Genomic DNA, 22,309 nt, shown 5'->3' on the forward strand with positions numbered 1-22,309 from the left:
ATTACCCTATCCTTCTTGTTCCCCTCTCTCGGCCTGGCGAGAGAAGATAGAGGGGCTTGTTGAGCAAGTCGAATAAAGGATGTAAAACCGGGGCTGCTGTTGGCTTGACCAAGGAGCCTGCAGTGGCGGAAGGGGGCTTGCATTGGAAGGGGATTGGGGACATGTGGTGACCCGTTGGGTTTTATTGCGTAGGTGAGAGTGCACTGTTTCCTCTTCCTTCATCTGCCCTTGCTTCTCTCGTGTCTCCGCTTCTTTGCATGGCCCTACACCGGCTTCTGGCTCTCTAGCGGTCTTGTTAATATCGGCTCGCTGTCTTGCCCATTGCTGTCTCGAAACAAGCATATTTATAAACAGGCCCCATGGCCTCAAAAAAAAGCTACCCGCCAGTTATATGCTATTTTTTATACGGATCATGTGACTCCGGTATAGTGCATGGCTGTTTTTAAATAGGGGCTTAGACTTCGAAGGGCCGCTGCAGAAACTTTGCCTCGTTGTCTTGTGTTCTGATTTATAGCGAGAAGGCAGCAAGTACTCAAACAATTCGATAAAAGCGAAAGCTCGTCCTCTAGACATGAATCAAGCCACCTTATAGTATGCGCAGTATATCGGTGCAGTTTGTCCATAGGAAAATGGTTTGGCGTTACGTCAACTCTAAGATGAGCAAAACATTCTTGTCTAGTTTGGGGAAAAGGTTAATATTTAGGAGGAACAACGGAGACAAGGGAAAAAAAAAGAGGTGAATGGTGACTGACTTAGGCGAAAGGAGATCCAACCCTTCTCCATTCCACAGGACTCAGCAATGTCTCTGCCCATACCTCAAGACTTTCAATTCTGGTTTTCACACTGTGCCTCCCCGTCTTTAAAGCGGATGATCCTGGAATTCAACTTCAATTTTTCCTAGCTCCCAAAGAGCCTCCACGCTAGGCACTCAATGATGCTGGAGGAGAGGAAACACCAGGAAGCTGCAGCAGATAATATGGTTGCGTAGACCTACCTTACAACGCTAGAAAGCAACTCATCCCATGGAAGCAAAATAGGCACGGTATCGGCCCTGTATCCACCATAGCGTCACATTGGCGGCAAGGCTTGTGAAGCTGATTAAAAGGATAAGGGCAAGCAAAGATAACGGGGGCAAGAGACGAAAAGTTAAGTTACATTTACAAGCATATATACGTACATGTGCCCAAAAAAAAAACCGCCCGTTTTGGAAAGAATAATTTGGAGAATGGACCCATTGTTTTGCGTTTTGTTACCTTGGCAACTTCCTCGAATATGGCATGGGGAAAAGGTATGGATAAGTTTGTATCTATTCTTTTCTTTGTTTTGTAGCAGATACTAAGAAAGCACTACTAGATCCACTAACACAAACCCTTATATGTCAACCCTAGACAAGAGCCAGCTCTGCAAATGTAGCTGGGCACACAATACAGCTCAGGGCTGATAGACCATCCTATTCTCGACCAACTACATCATCTCTGTGATTCATTATCACCCAGAGTCTTACCTGGCCCATCTCAGCACAAGGAATAATGCAGAGAGAATGTAATGTAGAAGGCAACAACACAACATAGGAGCCGCCCAAGTCTACCCTGTCCACCCAATAGGCTCACTGGAATGTCACACTCACCGCTTACCCATTATGGCCTGCATCAATGAAGCAGCCCTAATATTGGTTGCAAGCTACTTGAAGCGTTTGCCCATTGCCTTTGATGGATATCACTCCGGTATCGTTGACAGGATATCTAGATATCTTAGCTACTCAAGAAGCGTGCTGGACAGATCACTTCCCAAGAGGCAATTGTTTCTCTAAAAAAGAATGGAAGAAAGAAAAAAAAAACAGAAAAAACAGGTATAACGGGATGTTTCTGACTATACCATTCATTGATCAACTGGAGTGCATTTGACAAGTGACAACATGATCAAGGCAAGGCGAGCAGAAGGGAAAATCTGAAAAGACTCATACAGAAGCTCTGGGTATTGTTATACACTCACCCCCTATAGACTTGGCCTGGCTACGGCTATAAGGCAGGCCACTATTAGAAACGCGAGTTTTACTCTTCTGCTGCGCTTCTGGCTTTCTTTTCGGCCAAATCAACCAACTAATTAAATTAAATCAAATCAAAACAGTAAGGAAGCCTCCTGGCTTCAGCGTTGCATGAGTAAATGAGTAGTGAGAGAGACCAAGAGGGGGTAAAATAGAAAAATAGCAATGTTTCTTTTTTCTTTTTTTTCCAAGCCGGAATTTCTAACTACAGAATGGGCGCTTGTTTGGGGCTTTTATTCCTTTTATTCCTTGTTTTTCCTTCATTGGGCTGGCGGATCGTTTAAGAAAAGGCAGGCACTTGACATCGGCGGGCTTTAGCGTTCCTACAAAGGCAGAACAGAAGAAGAAGGATAAAGGGCTCAAAAAGGGAAGAGAAGGAGGAAGCAAGAAGTAAAGCAAGGCAAGGAAAACATGAAGGGCTTAAACAACACAAGATGGGAAGGAACGCTCAAACCTACCACAGCCAATGAGAACAAGAACTAATAAAAGCGAGAAAAAAAGCACTCACCATCAAAGAACGTAAAGGTGGGAGTCTGGAAAGAGGGGAGAGGAACGGGAAAGAGAGAAAGCAGCGTTAAAGCAGTGAAAAACAAACAAAAGAAGCAGTTGCCGTATTGTCGGTGAATGTGGATAGAAGGAGGGAGAAGGGTCTTTCCTAATAATGGGCTTGGCCTTGTCTTGTGTTTTGTCTTTGTGTCTTGTACCTCCTCGACAAGTACCGGATACTTTGAAGCGGCGTTTGCCTGTGGGCTAGCACGACAGAGATTGCAGCTTAGTGCCCGTGTTGGAGAAGTGGACTTCACACGGTCCTTGCAGGTACCGGCTACACGAGCCAACACACATGCACGCACAGCAAGAAGTCTTTTTCATCCATATTTTCTTCTTCTTTTTCTTCTCTCTTAATTTTCTTTTTTAATTTTTCTTTTTCTTTTTCCTTTCCTTTTGCTTCGTTTCAATCCCATCATTTTCCTCTTCCTTTTTCTTCTTCTTTTTCTTTTTCTTTGTTGCACTCTCTCACAAAAAAAGCCGTTCACCAAAAAAGGTACAGAACAAAAGCAGCGCAACATACAACATACGCGAACCAGCGAATTTTATCGTCCATCCTAAATTTCCTTTATTTAATTCCTTTTTTATTCCTCATCCTCTTCCTGTCTCTCGCCTTCTTTTCCTCTTTGTTAGCTTCCAACTATTTTTTCTTTTTTTTTTTTTACTCTTTTTTTTCGCCTTCGCCTTGCACTCTCTTAGTCTCTCCCTCTCGTTACCTCTCTTCCCTTTTTTCTTCTCTTGCTTTTTCCCTCTTCTTTTTGTTTTGGCCATGGATCCTCCTCCTCCCCAGACGTCGTCTACCTCATCGACTCCCACTTCTTCTCGTCGCCGTTTCTCGACAAGAGGTCTCTCAAAGGCAAACAGAGCCGCTCACACCCGCTCATCTTCTACAATTGCCGATGTTACCTCAGGCTTTGGCTTCGGCTTTGATACTAGCTATCTACGCAGCAAATTAAGCTCCCATAGCCTCAGGCGCGCCCCGAGTGCTCCCGGCGTCCGACGATCCGCTTATAGCAACGCCTCCAACGCATCTTCACAATCTCAGCTACCAACCTCCGCTTCGGGATCGTTTCCGTTTTTGCATCGCGACCGATCAGTCCCCACCTCAACTTCGCCTAACTTGTCGTCTCCATCTCCTTCTGCCTCGGATCGCGACTATTCTGCACCGTCTTCTGCTGTATTGTGTATTGGCCCTGATTCGCCCTCCGCATCTACTACTATTAAGTCATCCGAAGATCTTGTGACATCTTCTGCTGAGGCCCCTTCGATTCCTTCCCCACAGGCTATCAGCACTACCGACTCAGTTCGCCAATCTGCTCATCAGTCGCCACAGCAACTACAGTTACAACCGCAGCCGCCACAGCTTCAGCACCAGGCTTCGTTTGCCATCCGAGCTAACGCTTTGGCTGCCCTTCCCGAAGCTGTTTCTCCTCCTACCTCACCTTTGGATCCTTTGCCCTCCAGCAAAATCGAGCTACCGTTACCGCCGACACACCAAGATACTGCTGCTGTTGCTGCTGCTGAAACGGAGGCCAAGACCACACCTGAGGCTCGCCATCCATCACCTCCTCCACCTCCCCCGCAGCCGGAGACAAAGCCGAAGCCGCTGCCAAAGTCAGAACCGCAGTCCCCCGTCATCAATCCTACTCCGCCTCCACAACCGGCAAAAGCTTCGAAGCATCTCTCAATTTCACAGCTAAGAGCTTCTGCCGTTCCTCGACTATCAAGAAAGATGAGCGAAAGGAAGAACAGTGATGGCCCTACTGTGGCTACTAAGCGACTGTCTGACGAGGCTAAAGAAAATGGCTCTGGACGTCCCACTGTCATGCGAATGCGGTCTGGCTTCTCTGGATTCGTGAATGGACTTGTAGGAAACACGAAAAAACCACTGATCTCAGCACCTGAAAACCCAGTTCACGTCACCCACGTTGGTTATGATAGCAATAGCGGCCAGTTCACGGTAAGTCAAATATACCTATGCCCTCTATTTTTTCACTTCCCATCTCGTCTATAATGTAGTTGCTAAAATAAAAGCTCCATTATACAGGGTCTCCCCAAAGAATGGCAACGCCTTATAAACGAAAGTGGCATATCGGAAAAAGAACGCCAGGCAAACCCCCAGACCATAGTCGAAATCCTCACCTTTTATAAGGAGACTACTGAGAAACCAACTGAAGACCAAGTCTTGGAAAAGTTTCATCATGCTGGAAGTCAACACCATGTGTCCTCGCCCAATGCCTCTTCTCCCATATCACCTGCATCCTTGCAATCCTCTGGCCCCATGTCGCCTTCGTCTTATCAACCTACCGGTATGTCACATCCACCAAACACCTCCAGTCCACCAATGAGCCCCAGGTTTCCAACTGTCAACAATGAAGGAAGTTTTGAGAATCCCCGATCACCGCCTCCCGTGCCGACTACTCCGGGAGGCCCGCGCTCCATGCCGCCCTCGTCGTCCGCTCCGAAGAACTATAATCCGAATTTGATACCCTCTCGACCTGCCCCGAAACCGCCATCGACCCATGCAAATGGTCAAGTAAGATCTCACATTCAGACTAAAGACTCTGCTATCGCCATGTCACCGCCATCAGAGCCATCTTCGCCTCCCTTTGTACCCGCTAAAGACGCCGCTGTGCTCCCCGAAGAGCATCGTTCTCGATCAAACTCCCGAGCGACACCGCAATCTGCATACTCTCATCATACATCGGTCCAGTCCTCCCAGGCTCAGGCTATGGCTATTCAGCAGCAACTTTTGCAGCAGCAGCAGGAGCAAGCCCTTGCTCAAGCACAGGCAGCAATGTCCGGGCAAGTGTCTAGAAGCTCTAGTAAAAGAGCGCCGTCATCTATTTCTCGCAATCCCTCTCTCATGAGAAAGCCTGAACACATGGCTCCCCATACCCCTCAAAAAATACGTCAATCTGCCCAGCAACAGCAGCCTTACCCAGCACAGAATTACCATTACCAGCAACAACAGCAGCAACAACACCATCATCAACAGCAAATAGCCCTTCAGCAACAAAGGCTTTATGAGCAGCAACAGATGCAATTACAACAACAGCAGCAACAACAACAGCACCCGTCACAGGTTCCTAATGCTCGCCCCCGTAATAGACAGCGTGCTAGCAACAATGCTGAAGTTCTTGCCTCCTTGGAGCGTATTTGCTCAAAAGGCGACCCCAGAACAGTTTATCGCAATTTCCATAAAATTGGTCAAGGTGCATCGGGCGGTGTTTACACTGGCCATGAAAGAGGAACCAATCGCCTGGTGGCTATCAAGCAGATGAATCTCGAGCAGCAACCGAAGAAGGACCTCATCATTAATGAGATTGTGGTCATGAAAGGCAGCTCCCACCCCAATATTGTCAATTTCATTGACAGCTACCTTTGTGCGGGTGAACTCTGGGTGGTCATGGAGTATATGGAAGGTGGAAGCTTGACAGACGTCGTTACTTTTAACATCATGTCTGATGGAATGATCGCTTCAATCTGTCATGAAACCTTGCAGGGCCTTCAGCACCTTCATAGCAAGGGCGTCATTCATCGTGATATTAAGTCTGATAACATCCTGTTGTCTATGGATGGTAATATCAAACTAAGTGAGTGGTCTTCCTACCTAATCCGCCCTGATCCGTCCAAGTCAACATGGGTTGATTCAATTTAGCTAACATTATTTTTAAACAGCCGACTTCGGATTTTGCGCCACCATTAACGAAAATCAAAACAAACGCACGACCATGGTCGGTACACCTTATTGGATGGCCCCAGAAGTCGTTACCCGCAAAGAATACGGCTTCAAAGTTGACATATGGTCACTCGGAATCATGGCCATTGAGATGATTGAGGGCGAACCACCGTATCTTACCGAGTCACCACTTCGTGCGCTGTGGCTGATTGCCACTACTGGCACGCCTAAAATCAAGGATGAGGAGAAACTGTCCCCAGCTTTCAGAGATTTCCTGCAATATGCTCTGCAGGTTGATCCTGAAAGACGTGCATCTGCACAACAATTACTTGCAGTACGTTTAATTTCTTTTTCACTTGCCCCTGATGCAGATGGCTAATATCTACCTTTTCCCTTTTCATAGCATCCTTTTATGAAACAATGTGTTCCTCTGAAGCACTTGGCCCCCTTGGTGAAGGTTTCTCGAGAAGCACGTGCTCTCGAAAAGGCTCGCAAGGGAGGTGCTTGAGTTGGATTTAATGGCACAATGTTCTCTAGTCTCTTAAAAGGAGATAATCAGCTGATGCTAGGTGCAGACCACACATGCGTGCGTGCATGCGTTGGTGTATTAAGTATATTGTTGCTTGTGATGTGTTACGAGAAGAAAAATGAGCTGATGCAATGGATGTATCATGTTTTCCCTATCTCCAGGTGGCTTTCGTGCTGTCCCTTTTTTTTTTTCGTTTATCCTTCAGACATCTCTTTTTTTTTGTTTTTCATCTTCTCTACACATGACTCAACATCGTCCACGTTGTACGCTCTTTTCATTTTCTTTTGTGTCGCCGTTTCCAACCTCTATTTTACATACCCAGTTCCCAATATTCCATTTTATTTTAATCATCTTCATGTTCTTTCCATTACACTTGACAAAAGAAATTGATATTCATGTCTAAATATTTCTATTTTTTTGTTGGTGCTCATAATCTGTTTTCTCTTTCTTTTCCCGTCTAATGTCTGTTAAGTCATGTCTTTGTGTCGGTTGTTGCTTATTTCTATTGGGATCTACATGACATGGCCTAGGATATGAAAGCCATTGTCCATGCATTCTGCGCCAGTTGTTTCACGTCAGAGAACGATGTGTCATGAAGGAGAGAAATTTGAAAAAAAAAAAAGGAAAAGACAGTACTATCGTGGTGATATCCATGGTCAATCAATACTTGCAAAACCCCATGTCGATTTGGAGCTCTTTGACACTAATGAAATGAAGAAAAAAACAAACGAGCCCAGAAAGAAATAGTGTTTTTGTACTGTCGGCAGTGAACAAAGTGGCTCTCTATCTTGTTTTGTTTTGGCCTACTTTATACACCAGTTCCTGGGAATGCGCCGGTTTTAGAGAGCACTACGATGCCATGTTCTCGTGCAATATACCCCTTCATGAGATTCTAGAGAATTCGTTAGTATGGATAAAATGTAACAACATTCGAATCCGAATGCAAGACGGAACAGCAACGTACCTTGTAAATCATGTTTGCCAGCAAACATTCGACCTCGTCTGTTTCCACACTCCGCCCACTCGCCAAACTGACTGCCGCCGTGAATTGAGCTACAGGCACACGTGTGCGACGGACTGGTGCATCACCGGCAGTCTTAGGCTCCTCAAAGCCATTAGCTAAAAACACCTTGCGCAGTAGATTTCGTAATACAATGTCACGACCGCGCTCCAAAGTCAGGTAGATGCGGCGGCGGATGAACTCGTCTTCACCCTGGGCTAGAGCGGCATCGAAGCCGGCGAGATTGCCGTGCTTGATGGATTGTGAAAGAGGTTGGAAGAGTCGTTTGAGGGTGGGGAATGGTGCGAGGAGGGCCTCCCCTGGAAGCGTGTGGGTAGTGAGAAGGTGGCAGGGAATAAGGTAGGTGAGAATTTGTCTAGAACAAAGAGAGAGAGGTAGGTTAGTTTGGGGCCCTTGGTAGTCTAGTTTGTTATCGCTAGGATGAACATTACTCTTTATTGTTCATCGCGTCAACATGGCATTCCAACCAGGCTTCGGTAAGATGCTTTTCAGCATCCAGATAGTTCTCTTCTAGAAATGAGAGCACGCCCTCATAGTACTTGAATGTTACTCTTTGTGCTGCCGGGAAAGAGCTTAGAGGGGGCATATCTCCCTGATACGCCGAAAGTGCCTTGAGAATTGTCCTGCTTAAGCTTGCAGAGTTGAGTTTAAAATACGTCTTAAATAAAAGGTTGACAATATAATACAACGCCCATTTTCGTGACTCTTCTATCGGCGCTCTATCACTGAGACACAGCGTAAATATACGCTTGAGCTGCTGTTCACAGTCTCGTAGAGTCTGGTTCGTCTCCAGCTCTGGGTCAAAGTCATCACCAAGTTGAATGGCATCGGAGGAGGCTGCCTGACTGCTGCGCTCAGAGTCCGCACGGATGGCAAAGATTCGGAGATACTTGCCTGTAGTGTAAAGGCAAGGAAAGGTCCAGTGCTCAAAGCTATGGTTAGTGTAGCCGCGGATGAGCTGTGATGTAACCTCCCGCCATGCATCATATGCCGATTTCCAAGATGAGGTACGATCAGATGCTATGCCATCGTCTGCCGCCACTATATGGCCAGCAGCTTTCCAGTAAGCACAAAACACTTCCACCCAGCCGTTTAACTCATCTGTTGAGAGCTTGGTGAGGCCCTTGTACTTGACTAAGGCATTCTTAACATCACGTTTCACAAAGGTTGAACTTGTGCTGTTAAATATTTTGCGCAGGTTGTTATGATCCTCGGTGTTGGAAAATGGGGAGAAGCTCTCAGCTAGCCGGAAGCCGTTGTTCTGGGCATATGACTGTGAGAACTCGCGAATAGCGGTTTCCATGTTGGGCGTTTCTTGTATGGTAGTTTAACTTTTGAGCTAGAAAAATCTAGTAATAATAGAAATTAGTTTAAGCTGGGGAACTCAAAAACAAGTAGGCTGGAGGAAATTTTGTTCTCGGTTTAGGCGAAGCTCTACTAACTCGTATTTGGTCGTTAGTATGTAGTGACGAGGCTGAGGAATGATATGTTCTAGGCAAGGCTGTGATCCACATCAACGTCACTAAAGTATCTTAGCCTGATGTCGCTGACAACTAGTAGTATAATTAGGCTTTCCTTGTGATAAAACCTTCAAGTGGGGTATGCTGATATTCCGGGCCCGCAATAAAAACTGAAGGTTGTTTCCATAGCTTTACACTGGCGCCACGACATTGGCAAAAAAATCTTTAGTGGATCTAGTATATGTGGCGTACTGTGGCGCGCACACAACTTTAGGTCCAAGAAACCCTCACAAAAATAATTCCTCAATCACCCACTGCCCCATCACTGATTTCCCGTTTGTTGTGTGGAGTCCTTGAATCTTTCGTCGAAATTTCAGCACAATCATAGCCAAAATCAGAAACAGTACGTTGAACCTCTCGTTGATTCTTTTGATATCTTTAGCCGTTACCGTTGTACTAATAAATATTCTAGATGGGTAAGAAATATCTCTCCATGCCGACCCCTCAGTTCATTTTAGACGTGTCCAGTCTGTGGTGCTACGAAAGTTGCGATGAATCAACGATAATATATGCCAAACGAAACAACATATCAATACGATGACCCTTGCGAGAACGAGCAAGACTTTGGCCAGCAAAGAATTGGCGAGACTTGTCGTCCTAGTTCTCCTAGTCATGTGTCTACCACATACAACCACCTATATATCTTGGCGAAATTCTTGCCTACGTCCTCCACAATCCCAAGACTAAGTCCATGGACAACACAAGGCGACAATTATGTGCCAATCCAGAGCCGAGAAAAAAGGACACAAGAGCACCACAGATTCACGTTTAACCTCGAGCCCGTTCGATCGATTCGCTGTCGGCAGAACCAACTAACAAGTGCCCTATCAGCTCGCCTTAGAGAGTACGAAGTGATCGGTCGCCACCTGCCCACCGAGGCTAACCCCTCGCCGGCCCTGTACCGCATGACCATCTTCGCCCCCAACACCATTGTCGCGAAGTCCCGTTACTGGTACTTCCTTCGTGGTCTGAAGAAGGTCAAGAAGGCCACCGGTGAGATCGTCAGCGTTAAGGAGGTGAGAACACCCCCCACTAAGAGTTGGATGATGAAGGTTTAGAAATGCTTTTTTTGATAGCATATCTGGATCACTCAACTCAACTATGTTGTATTCCGTTTGGGAAAATAAATAATTAACATTAAATTAGATCTCTGAGAAGCACCCCGAGAAGGTCAAGAACTTTGGTATCTGGGTCCGCTACGACTCCCGCTCTGGAACTCACAACATGTACAAGGAGTACCGTGAGCTGTCCAGAACGGCTGCCGTTGAGTCTCTGTACTCTGACATGGCCGCTCGCCACCGTGCTCGCTTCCGGTCGATTCACGTAAGTTTCTATCCCTAATACAATATGCGGTATATGCCAGAATCGGCATGTAAGGTTTTAGACAAAGTTCAAAAATTAGGTGACTAACACTGTATCTTTTTCCATAGATCCTCCGCGTTGTTGAGATCGAGAAGACCGAGGATGTCAAGCGCCCCTACATTAAGCAGCTGATGTCCAAGGGCCTGTCCTTCCCCCTCCCCCACCGCACTGCCAAGACTACTGGCAAGAAGATCTTCTCTGCCAAGAGACCTTCTACCTTTGCTTAAGCGTGTTGTTTCTGAGACTTTGGCAGTCTTCCGGTCTGGGTTTAGATGGTGTTCATTACGGTCAAATGGAAATATCAAGCATTTGCTCCATAGGATGGGCAATCAAAAAAGAATCAGCTGAATTAAAAAAAAACAAACACAAAAACGAGTAACGCTTTTACGAAGTCCATTTGGGGAGAATAACATTCTTGCACGACAAATAGACAACATTTGTCTTTGCCTTTTTTTTCTCCCGTACGTCCTAGTGACGTCAACAAAACTGAAGTCAAGAGAAACAAGGTAGGCCCCTTTGTCTAGAATGGAGGATAGTAGAAGCTGCTCTGTTGGTATCATTGTATTATATACATGATGTGGAAGGAGATAAATGATCGGCAGCTGCAAGTAGTGACTGGTAGTTATTCTTCATGCAACGGAGTGCTGAAGTTATATACCCTATCTGGAAATTCCGGCGCGGTGGATACGACGTAAATAATATAAAATGCCAATCAGTGATGGTGAGTGCCAATATTTCAATAATTTTTGTAGTCAACTCGACTGGCGTCATGCAAAAATTTCTCCTTTCCCGGACTAGTCTGTGATTGTACATTTTGAGTCATCAGGAAACAGTCTATGGATGATACTCAGGAGCAATAGCCAAACATGAAGTAAGGGTTCTTTTCTCTACAGTGATAGAGTTTTTTTAGTCATGCTGTAGCCAGTAACATACGGATGTGACATAAATAGCAGGTCACCATCCAAAAACTTGTGAGGTCTAGAGCCAAACTAACACCTCTGTTCATACTAGAACTTTTTTTCCTTTTTCATACGCCAAGACTGCTAGATATTCTATTTTATATAATGTCGCGTATAATAGTTAATACAACGCTACCCAAGCGACCATACCAAACACCAACCGACCGGCCCATCATAACAACCGACCGACTTATTCTCAAAGCTTCAACTGCCGAACACGAAGCACATATCCACGCACTTCGCACTCAGGAAGAAGTCATGCAGTGGTCTAGTTCTGGCCATGTTGATGCCGACCTTGCAGCAACGCGTAGATCAATGGCCGCCTGGCTCGCGCCGCACGACATTGAGACGTGGAACTACGTGGTCTTTAAGCGCGATACCGGCGCTTTTGTTGGCACTGCTGGGAACTACCGTCGTGCCGGGACACAAGGCTGGCCGGAGCTGGGGTATATGTTGATGAAGGAGCACTGGGGCATGGGCTATGCTACAGAGATCTTAAGAGCTTTCTTACAGGTATGGTGGGAGCTTCCACGTGAAAAGGTGGAGGTTGAGGTTGATTCAGAAACGTGTATGGTTGGCACCCAAATGGGAGAAGCGATGGCAGGCGAGGCAGTAGTGGATGAAGTTTTGGTGGCAGAGGTTGATATTCTGAATAAACAGAGCGTAAAGTTGCTCAGGAAGTTTGGGTTTGAAGTGGCTAAAATATGGCAGGATAGTGGTAACGGCAAAGTGTATGACTTGGAGACCATGGTCTTGAGAGATAAGCGGGGGTCTAATGAATGGCAGGAGGAGAAGATGCATACAAGGAAGGTATGTGAAGGGGGACGAAAGCAAGGCAAGACTGGCTATGTGAATAACATAATATCACGGTGCTTATCTAATTAACTCTTGGCCCTGTTGTCCTCTTCTCTTAAATGTTCCTCTATTCCTGTATCTTTCTCTTACCAAGAGCCACGATTCATCATCACCAGTTGTCGCTTTCATCTTAACCTCACCATCTCTTATTCAAGCCGGCATTGCTCTAGCTCTTCATTAATAGCCCGTATTACATTCCATGGTCTTGGAATCCTTTATTTTCTTTTTTTTATTCGTTCTTCTGCTCTTTTCACTACTCTAACTCTCTATTTCAACCATGGCATCAACCACACATACCTACATTCATATCGCCTGCAATTCGCCGGGTCCCATCAATATCTCGACATACTTTGACAAGAAACAAGCTCCAGGGGATTCGCCACAGCAGCACCCAGTAAAGAAAGACCAGGAAATTCATCAGGTTATCCCCCACGTGCAGTCAAAAATACCATCAAAAGTGTTTACTGGGAAGGACGATGAATACGAACCCTTCCACTTCACAGCCAAGGTCCATATCAATCCATTCAAGCAAGAAATCATAACTAGAGAAAAGACCAATAGTCAAGGCAAATCAATAATTGCTGTTTCTACCAACCCTAGTACCAACGTCTTCCCGTATCTGCATTACCGCAGTCTGTTGGATTTGGGCACTCCTATTATTCAGCACATTTGTAACTAGATGTTGCAAGACATGGCCTGTTTTCAGGATTTTCCTTATCCCAAGGTCAATCCAACAGCTTCGAAAAGCATCAATGGCTCGTGGCTTATGCGGCCTACAACTTAGAACGACTTTATGTCTCTAGCCATGACTTGTCGCCAAATTTATAACATGATAATTCCATCGATATACCTTCTCAACAGGGTCTTTGACAATTCATCAGCACTACGCTACTCAGCCTATCTTGGATCCCTTGAGAGCATAAAGCATGGCTTGGCCCAAGGCCTGCATCCATCTCCATCGGTGTGGGGTGGTGCTGGTTGGTACGGGTGCCGGTCTCTTCGGGCGCTCACGGCATACCAAGACGATCTCCCAGCATTGTACTGGGCCGCCTGGTGGGGCAATGTGGAGATGGCGAAGGCCCTTTTGCAAGCAAAAGCCGATGTTAACCAGATAGTGACAGCACGGCGGATTGCTGCTGCAACGGATGATTTGCTGCTTTGCGAGTCTCTTTTGGCTGTATTAAATGAAGATGCAAAGTTGTTTGGCTACAGTCAGTCAAATGACGACATGGCCTCCGCACTTTATCTTTCTCTCGACGCAGGACATGAGTCTATTACGCATCTGCTAATCTGCGACGCCAAATGCAACCTAGTGCTCAACAAGACGACGATGCTACACGCAATTCACAAAGCTAGCCGTGACTGCCTGATCAATGTTGTGGGCACTATTCTGTGTCAGTCAGAAAAAGAAGCGTTTGCTCGAGACATTAGTGGACACACGGCATTGCATCATGCCATGGCAAGACCTCAAAACAAGACAGTGGAGGTAATCCAAGCACTGCTCAAATTCAAAGTTAAGGTCAACGCGAAAAACAGCATGGGTTTCACGGCACTAGATTTTGGATTTGCCAAGATGCAGGAGAAATGCAAGAGCAAAAGCCGGACAGCATTTTCGCGGGCACTACAGATGTGGGTGAAAGCGACGCTTGCACTAGTGGATGGAGGTGGAGAGTTTTCCGTGTATTCAAAGGAACAAGTCCAGAATATCCTTCCCAGGGGACAGTGGGCTAACTGTATGAAGGCCTTTGGAGATCGAAAGTGTCGTTCTATAGTGCCTTTTAGTGATGTTGAACCTTGGGTTTCATGTTCTTCTAGCTTCTCTGGCTCTTCTGGTTCTTCTAGCCCACCTCCTGTCACTGATGTGCTTAGTCCTAGCTCTTTTAGTGCTGGCCCTGCTACTATTGTGGCCAAGACATTATCATCGAGCTGCAGAAAGAGACAGAGACAGCAAACGGGGGGTAATATGGGTGTGAAGAAAGAAGAGGAGGGGCTAGAAGCTAGTGCAGAAGCAGGCACAGGCACAGGCACAAGCACAGGCATGCACACAAGCATAGACCCAGGTATTACTGTCACTAGCACTAGCAATCGTGGAACCGGATACACGAACACAGGGCACACAATGTTTCTGCGCCCAACTGTAGGTCGTAGACAGGTTCCAGGAGCAATTCGGAGACGGAGTCACCGCTACCGGGCACCTGTCAGAAATTTCGGTCGTCAACAAAACTTTGATACAGATGGCAGTGAAAGACCGAGAAAGAAACAGCGTATCCAGTGAGGATATAAAAAGATAAAGGCGGGGAATGTTCACTTGTCTAGTTATGTTTATCAGGGGTTATCAGGGTTGCGAGTAAATATTTTCTATCATTGTTGTTTTTCCTTAACCCTAATCAAGCAGCAAGCCTATTATTATAGAGTTGTACACACCAAACTAAACCACACCACATGAAAAGCACAGTGCATAAAGTGCATTGTTCTTTTTAAGGGATTTTCAGGCACAACTAAGCAAATAGGAAGGCCAGGAAACCTAGGAAGCACAAGGCAAGCATAGGACAGGGAGAAGGGGAAAGGATGTAAAAAAGAAGATATGCACGGGCCACGAACACAGGGCCGAACCCAGCTAACAAGGCTCAGCGGAGGAGGGAAATTTGTGGTGCACGAAGCGAGAGGACAAATGAACGAGGGAGGGTACTGAAGGGCTGTGGCTGTTTATTGGCTCATTGGTTGGTTGCTATGGGGGAAAATGAGAAGAGAAGGAGGGAATGAATAGGGAGGGGAGGATAACAAGTGCATGGTGCATTACATACATACATACTAGTACGGTTGGTTGGCTGGTTGGGTGGGCTTAGAGTGGATGCAGTAAGCCTGGTAGTGGGGATCTTTGGGGACAAAGAGACAAACTAAACAAACACAAATAGAGAAACAGAGTGATAGTGAGAGAAGAAGACAGAAGACAGAAAAGGCAAGAACGAAGCAAAATGGGAAAGACAAAGAGTAAAGAGATACATGGCTATAAAGAGGCACAATAGAGACAAAAGAGAGACTTCAGACGGCGCTGAAGTTTGTGCCTCAGAACAAGTCACTTGTTGGTATCCTCTGTTGTCTTGCTTTGTTTTGGTCAAGGGAATTAAAAAGAAACCCTGGGACTCTGCATCTCCCTTTTTACGATTTATTTACTTTTCTATTTTCTTGTTCTTCTTTGCACCCCTGCGCGCTGTTTTTTTCCATGTCTTTTTCTTTTTTTAATTCTCTTTAATAATTCTATTTTTCTAGTGTTTGTTTTATTTTTGTTCTCCTTGGATTGCAATAAACCGCGACAGCCGCTTGAAAGCCACAAGCAGAGTAAAGCACAGAGAAGGTTGGAAATATATTTTTTTTGCTACTTGGTCTTGTGAGAATTTGAGCAAAGGAAAGAACGAACTCTTCAGTACAAACGCGCGTTCTTCCCCATCTCAATTTATTCTGTATTTTACTCCTTTCCCTCATATTTCTTCTTAGTTTTCAATGTCTTTTCTTGCACGTCATTGAAGTTTGACTCCATCTCGACATCAATTATGTCCTTGCCGCTAAAGGCAGCAAAGCCTAGCTTAGATGCTGCGGCTGCTTTTGCTGGCGGGACTGACCCTTTTGCTGGCGATGACGATGAAGCTACAACTATCTTCACGCCTGAGCATAGTGACACTAGAATAAATCATGGCCCCCGAAGGCCTAGTCATATTGACATCGAAGACGATACAGACCCTGAAGACGACCCTGAGAACGAAGACGATCGATTTGATGATGACGCTAGCATTGAAGCTGATGACGACCAAGCAGCAGTCCTCCGGCCTCAACGACTACGCTTTAGCTCGTTTGATACCCATGCCTTTAGCCTAGGTCCTGCTGCTTCTCCTGCCCAGGCTAAGCGTGCTCTTGAAGCTCATTTGGCCGAGACTGAACGTCGACTTGAAGAGACTGGTCGTCTTGGTACCCAGCTGGTGCACCAGCGTCAAGACGTGTTGGAGCAGCTAAAGCGCGTTGAGGGTCTTGACCAAGACGATGAAATTACCCCACAGCTGCGTACCAAGCTCAATGATATCGAAAAGGAGTTCAACGATGTCGTCAAAGACACCTCTAGGGCCTTTTTGCCGCGTCAGAGAATAGCCAGCAATGAGTCTGCTACAGCTACAGCTACAGCTACAGCTACGGCTGCTAATGGTTCTGGGCCTGCACTTATGCCAGATTCCCGGGGGAGAGTATGTATTAGTCTTTTGCGATAAGCTGGCATAGTTCCTCGTGTCTAGGCTTATTCCTTTTCATCTTTGTTCCCACCTCCACTTTGTTGCATCTTCTCCTTTGCTAACCATGTCCGAACCCTCACTCTAGCGTTCCTTGAGTCCCTCCAAGTTTGAGATTCTTGCTGCTGGCTCTCCTACCAAACTATCCGTCCCCAACCGCCGTCTGCGGAATCAGCCTTCTAATCGTGTCAAAGACATCGAGTTCGCCGCCGATATAAGCACCTCTCTTCTGCAACAGGTTCGCAATCTCCAGACCTTGCTTTCTGAGCGTGAGGTCGAGTTGCGTGACGCTCAAGCTAGCCAGGCTAAACTTGAGGGTGAATCAGAGTCCCTTCTACAACGCCTAAGAACCAACGACGAAAACGAGACTAGATTCCGCGAGGAAAACTGGAACCTTGAGACTCGTGTGTTCGAGCTTGAAGCTCGGGTTAAAGAGGGCAATGAACGGTCGGAAAAACTGACCCAGACTCTTGCTATTGTTCAGTCTGAAAAGAACACTATACAACGTGAGCTTGACGAGGTCAAGGTCCAACATTCCAAGGTCGTTGATGACTACGCTACCAGCGTTAAATCCCACGACATTGAGCTTGGTACTGCCAAGCGCAGTATCGCTACCGCAGAGGCAGAGCGCACAGCCATGCAGCGCAAAATGGATGACTTGACCCGCCAGAATGCCGAGCTTGCCCGCGCTATCACCGCTACTCGTGGCCGCGCTCTGGAACGTGATCATGATGTCGCCTACAGTGAAACAGAGTTTGAGACGGCCACTGATAACGCTACTCCCGAACACTCGCCGCCTCCATCTCCAGTCAAAAACACGCCCCGACATTCTATGCTTGAGTCGGAAACGCTCAAGAGTTCGCTTCTTCATGCCCAGCGTACTATCCAGTCTCAGCGAACACTGCTTCATCGTGAAAAGACTGAGAAGCTAGAGATGCGCCGTATGCTTCAGGATCTGAGGGATGAATTGGAAAAGGCTAGAGGTGAAAGCAATAGCTCTATAACTACACGGCGTGCCCGGAAGACCGACTCGCGGGAGTTCAAGAAGCCCCCGACTCGCCTGCTAGGCAACCATCGTTCCAGTAGAGAAGAGATTTACGTCGACGAAAACGAGTGGGTTGACAATGATGAAGACATTGAAGGCCCAAGCCCGCACAATCGCCGACTATTTGGTACACCCAGCCCAAATCCAACGCCAAAGTCACGCTACATTGCCACATCTATAGAGACAGATGAGAATACGGAAACTAGCGATGCCTTTGAGACAGCTAACGAACAGGCCACCGCCACTGAGACTGACGATTTCCAGACTGGTGTCGAAGACATGTCTGAAGATTCTGGTGCTGCCACTGAAACCGAGAGTCCAGCCAGAGGAGCAGCTCAACGCCAGATATCGCGCCGTAGTGTTTCTAGAACGGCCCGGGAATCCTTCCATAGCACGGCCTCAACCTCAGCCGACGAAGACGAAGAGGACCCCGATAAAACTCTACGGACCCCTTCACTGCAAGTGTCCCGGATGCGTATGCAACGTGCTGCTAGTCGTGGACTTATGGGCTCACGGTCACGGACTGTTAGTGAAGAGCCTAACTTTATGAGCTCGCCTGCTAGTTACGTCACCAATAGTAGTACTGCTGGTACGCCCCAGAATCGTGGTGGAGTCTCAATGAGCCTGTTTGCTGAGCTACAGGACTTTGGTAGCGACAACGACTCATCATTCATGGATACGCCTAGCCGTACGGTAGACGGGAGCAACACGCCTACGTCTGTCTTCCGTGGTACATCTGTGCCGTTTGAACCCGTCAAAAGCACACGTTCATTATTGATTCCACAGTCTATGCGTCGACAGATGGTAGATTCTGGTGTTAACACAGATGGCAGCGAGTATACTGTCAGAGAGGATGGCCTATCTGAGGAGGAGGATGTTGTTTTGTTCAGTGTAGGCACTGTGCAAGAAGTGGTTGATGAGTCGCCCGTTCCTGTGGCCAGTCCTATAGTGCCCACTTTGTCTGTCTCAACCATTAAGATGCAGCTTCACCAGAAGCCTGCCGCACAGTTAAAATCGGCCTTGCCTGTCTTGGCTACCACCGCCTCTGTTTTTGGTGTTCAGGAGTCTGCTCCGGTTAGTGTTGGTAAACCCAAGAAGACAGTTCCCATTTTGGGGTTGTCATCCTCGATTACACATGAGGAACATTCGCCTGTGTCTATTCCTAAGACTGAAAGTCCGATTCTGGGTCTCTCGTTGATTACGTTGGAGGATCATTCCCCAGTACGTATGTCTCAGTCTAAGGTCCCCTCTTTGGTATTCTCTTTTATGACAGCGATGGAAGATGTGCCAACTTGCACACCCAAGGCTCAGCCTAAGTCTCTGCCTCTAGAAATTTCTGCTGCACTAGCTCACAATATTGAGCCTACGTCCGTTGCTCCCGTTGCATTGCCTGCTTTATCGGTCTCTTGTCTAGAGGCTAGGGCTGATAGCCCTATTTCTCTCCCTAAGAAGGCCCTACCATCTTTCGCATTCTCTTTTGCAGGTAGCACCTTTGAAAAGCCCACGCCTGTGTCTAAGCCTAGCATTGCACCATTGTCTTTATCTCACGTTGACAACAAACACTCGGAACCTGTGGTTGTGCCTACTCCTCAGCCTCGGAGTTTGTCTCGTTCGAGTGTCGCGGTTACTGAAGAAGAACCCATGTATGTTGTTTCGGCAGTCTCGCCTGTATTTGGTCTATCTGGACACAGTATTGCCGATCAACATCCTGTTCAGGCCGCGCGAGCCAAGCCTCGTAGTATTCCGCCTAGTCTTGCTATGTCTAGTATGACTGTTCTAGACAGAGAGCCTGCTACAAGCACACGTAACGTGTCTGCCACTTTGTCTCTTTCCTCCGTGGAGGCTAACGCTGATGAACCGGTTGCGACCAAGGCCCCTGAGGGCCCTGTCTTTGGGTTTGCTGGATTTACGTCGCATGCCTCGGAGCCTGCAAGCACAACTCGCCCACCGGTGGAGGCGCCTAGACTCTCTTTCACTCCAGCAGCTGATATTGCTCTTTCGCCCAAACGCATTCGTGCTCCTGTTCCACGGGCTTTGGCTCTATCTTCCCACCATGAAGCGAGTGTTTCGCCTATGGTTTCTGATAACCAATCGACCTTGTCTCTCGGAAAGTCGCAGCTGGCTGCTGTGCCCCTTGAACCTGTTGCTGTTCCTGCCGGTCCATACTCTCCTCTTGGATTCTCGGCTGTTGATCTTCAGGATATCTTCCCAGCGCCTCCGACTGAAGCTGCTGGCTTAAGCCAGCCTGACCTAACCTTATCTAAGGTGACAATGGAGCCTGTTCAACCTAAGAGACAGAACGCATCTTCTGTGGCCCTCCCTGTGTTCAGCCTACCAAAAACAGCAGTCGACTTCAGCCCCCGTCCAGCTGTCAAGACTCGCCAGCCAACCACCTTGTCTCGCTCTCTAGCTCACGTTGATGGAGTGTCACCGAGAAGCGGAAGCTTCGATCCTGCGCCTCTGAGTATGTCAGGCTTTACGGCTGTCGACATGAACCCACAACCGCTGAGCCCTAAGCGCGATGGCTTCATCATTCCTCATGGCGTTGAAAACCCTTTCGCTGGCAAGACCAGCGATGATGGTCAGCGTTTTGCCTCGCTATTTAGCCGGCCTCGCGATGTTGGTGACAAAGAACTTGTTATTGCCGAGGATGATACACGCCAGTCGCTTGAAGACACACATGAGCCTGATATGCCCCAGTTTCGCCGTCCGTTGAAGGAAGTTGCTGGTAATACTGTACGCTCTTCTGCCGTCATTACTCCACGTTCAAAGCCGGTCATGATGGACTCCAGCGCCCAAACCACGGTGACATCGGACATTATCGACGACTGGATGAACTCGCAGCACCAGACGCAACGCCATATCTCATATGGCTCTGCTGTAGATGAAATCGAGAGTATTGCATCGACTACCAACACGCGTTTCGTAAGAGGTTCTGTTGCCACGAGTGCGTCTCAGGTACCAGAGGATGCTCGCCGTACACGTGAACGTCAACTACATCACTCTTTGACCAATTCTATTCCTAGCCACCACACTCGCCCACCATCGACAACCACTAATGCTACTAGCCAAGTTCGTCCTCGCACACCTGCAGGCGCTGGGTATGCGACCTCGCGTGAGCGCGACATAGGCCGCAATATCCTCCGCCAGCATCTTGAGACGCCTTCCAAACATACTTTGGGTAGTCGCCAGTCGTCTGTGTCGTCTTTAAGGTCTGAAGCTGATCATCAACAATATGAGATGGCCCGCGACCTCTTGGGTATCAGTGCTGAACATAGCCGTCAGGCCGACCCTCGTATGATGATGGCCGTGACTGAGGTGATGATTGGTGAATTTGTATGGAAGTACACGCGCCGAGCTGGTCGCAACGGAGACACACAGGGCACACGTCGTCGCAGGTACTTTTGGATCCATCCTTACATGCGTATGCTGTTCTGGTGTGATGAGAATCCAATGTTGTCCCGCCGCAGCGAAGTCGTGTGCAAAGGCTCGCGTATTGAAGCTGTCCGTGTCGCTACTGATGACAACCCCATGCCTCCCGGCCTGCATCGCAAGAGTATGATACTCATGACGCCAGATGGCACCATCAAGTTCACATGCCAGACTGGCCAGCGTCACGAAATGTGGTTCAATGCCCTGTCGTACCTGTTGCACCGTGGTGGCGTCAGTGGCACCTATGAGCCTAACGAGATGGCTGGAAATATTGCCAAAGCTGATCTTGCCGAGTTCAATCCTGCCTGGCGTGTTGGGCCATCTGAGGAGGAGCACGTTGCTGCCTACTCCTCTGATCCGGCTACAGCCCGTATCGCTTCGCGCAACCCTCATGGCCTGCTCCCACTACCGCCTAGTGAGGGTGGTCTGCCAACACTCGTCCCTGCAGCCTCCGCCTCAAGCGCTGCCGCTGCTGCCAGCCGTACCTTGTCTAAAAAGCGATCGCTTCAAGCTCTGGGTGGTCGTATTGGCGGAGTCTTTACAGGTACTCTATCGAGTCTACGTAGTCGCGCATCAGCTGGAAACATGCACAGTGCCGCTGCTAATAGTACTGCAGCATCAGTCTACCGCAAGAAGAGTTTCATGTCTGCAGCAGCTTCGGCTAGCGAAGCTCATGACAGCGCAGAAGATCTACGCCTTGTCATTGAACAGCAGGATCGCGAGTCGGATAGACTTGAGAATGTGCGCGCGTGCTGCGATGGCAAGCATGACGTCGGCACCTTATCACACGGCCGACGCCACGGTCTCAGCCATACACATTCGCATCACCACCTAACAATTGGCCGCAGCGGTGCACGTAGTACGACTCCGACGCCAGATGCTAGTATGGGCGTGGCGATGGGCACAGTGCGTTCGCGTGTGTGAATAAAGTAGGGCTTTCAAGTATCGAGTTGCCCTTATTTTCTTGAGTTTACTGTCTAGGCCTGGACTGGCTTTTATTTCCTTTGTTACTCCTCTATTTTGGGTTTCCCAAGTCTCCC

The 22,309-nt window shown here is 47.7% G+C and overlaps 4 protein-coding genes across 4 annotated transcripts; all 4 read left to right on the forward strand.

The window, feature by feature from the left end:
• Positions 1–3,359: 3,359 nt before the first annotated feature.
• Positions 3,360–6,780, forward strand: HOO65_040433 (Serine/threonine-protein kinase MST20; the record flags this gene model as incomplete). Its single annotated transcript, XM_071002524.1, has 4 exons — positions 3,360–4,550; positions 4,638–6,186; positions 6,272–6,606; positions 6,676–6,780. 4 exons carry the CDS (start codon positions 3,360–3,362, stop codon positions 6,778–6,780), a joined length of 3,180 nt encoding a protein of 1,059 aa, XP_070859276.1.
• A 3,071-nt stretch (positions 6,781–9,851) lies between these two features.
• On the forward strand, positions 9,852–10,931 carry HOO65_040434 (60S ribosomal eL20 domain-containing protein; the record flags this gene model as incomplete). Its single annotated transcript, XM_071002914.1, has 3 exons — positions 9,852–10,358; positions 10,489–10,665; positions 10,773–10,931. The coding sequence occupies 3 exons, from the start codon at positions 9,852–9,854 to the stop codon at positions 10,929–10,931; spliced, it is 843 nt and encodes a 280-aa protein (XP_070859277.1).
• An 837-nt stretch (positions 10,932–11,768) lies between these two features.
• HOO65_040435 (uncharacterized protein) lies at positions 11,769–14,793 on the forward strand (the record flags this gene model as incomplete). Its single annotated transcript, XM_071002558.1, has 3 exons — positions 11,769–12,473; positions 12,877–13,189; positions 13,415–14,793. 3 exons carry the CDS (start codon positions 11,769–11,771, stop codon positions 14,791–14,793), a joined length of 2,397 nt encoding a protein of 798 aa, XP_070859278.1.
• Positions 14,794–16,069: 1,276 nt separating this feature from the next.
• Positions 16,070–22,193, forward strand: HOO65_040436 (Anucleate primary sterigmata protein A; the record flags this gene model as incomplete). The annotated part of the gene is made up of 2 exons (XM_071002454.1): positions 16,070–16,750; positions 16,881–22,193. 2 exons carry the CDS (start codon positions 16,070–16,072, stop codon positions 22,191–22,193), a joined length of 5,994 nt encoding a protein of 1,997 aa, XP_070859279.1.
• Positions 22,194–22,309: the final 116 nt, after the last annotated feature.

Source organism: Ceratocystis lukuohia, assembly GCF_044167205.1.
Source record: "Ceratocystis lukuohia strain C4212 chromosome Unknown Supercontig4_pilon, whole genome shotgun sequence".
In the NCBI taxonomy this organism is placed as follows: Eukaryota; Fungi; Ascomycota; class Sordariomycetes; order Microascales; family Ceratocystidaceae; genus Ceratocystis; species Ceratocystis lukuohia.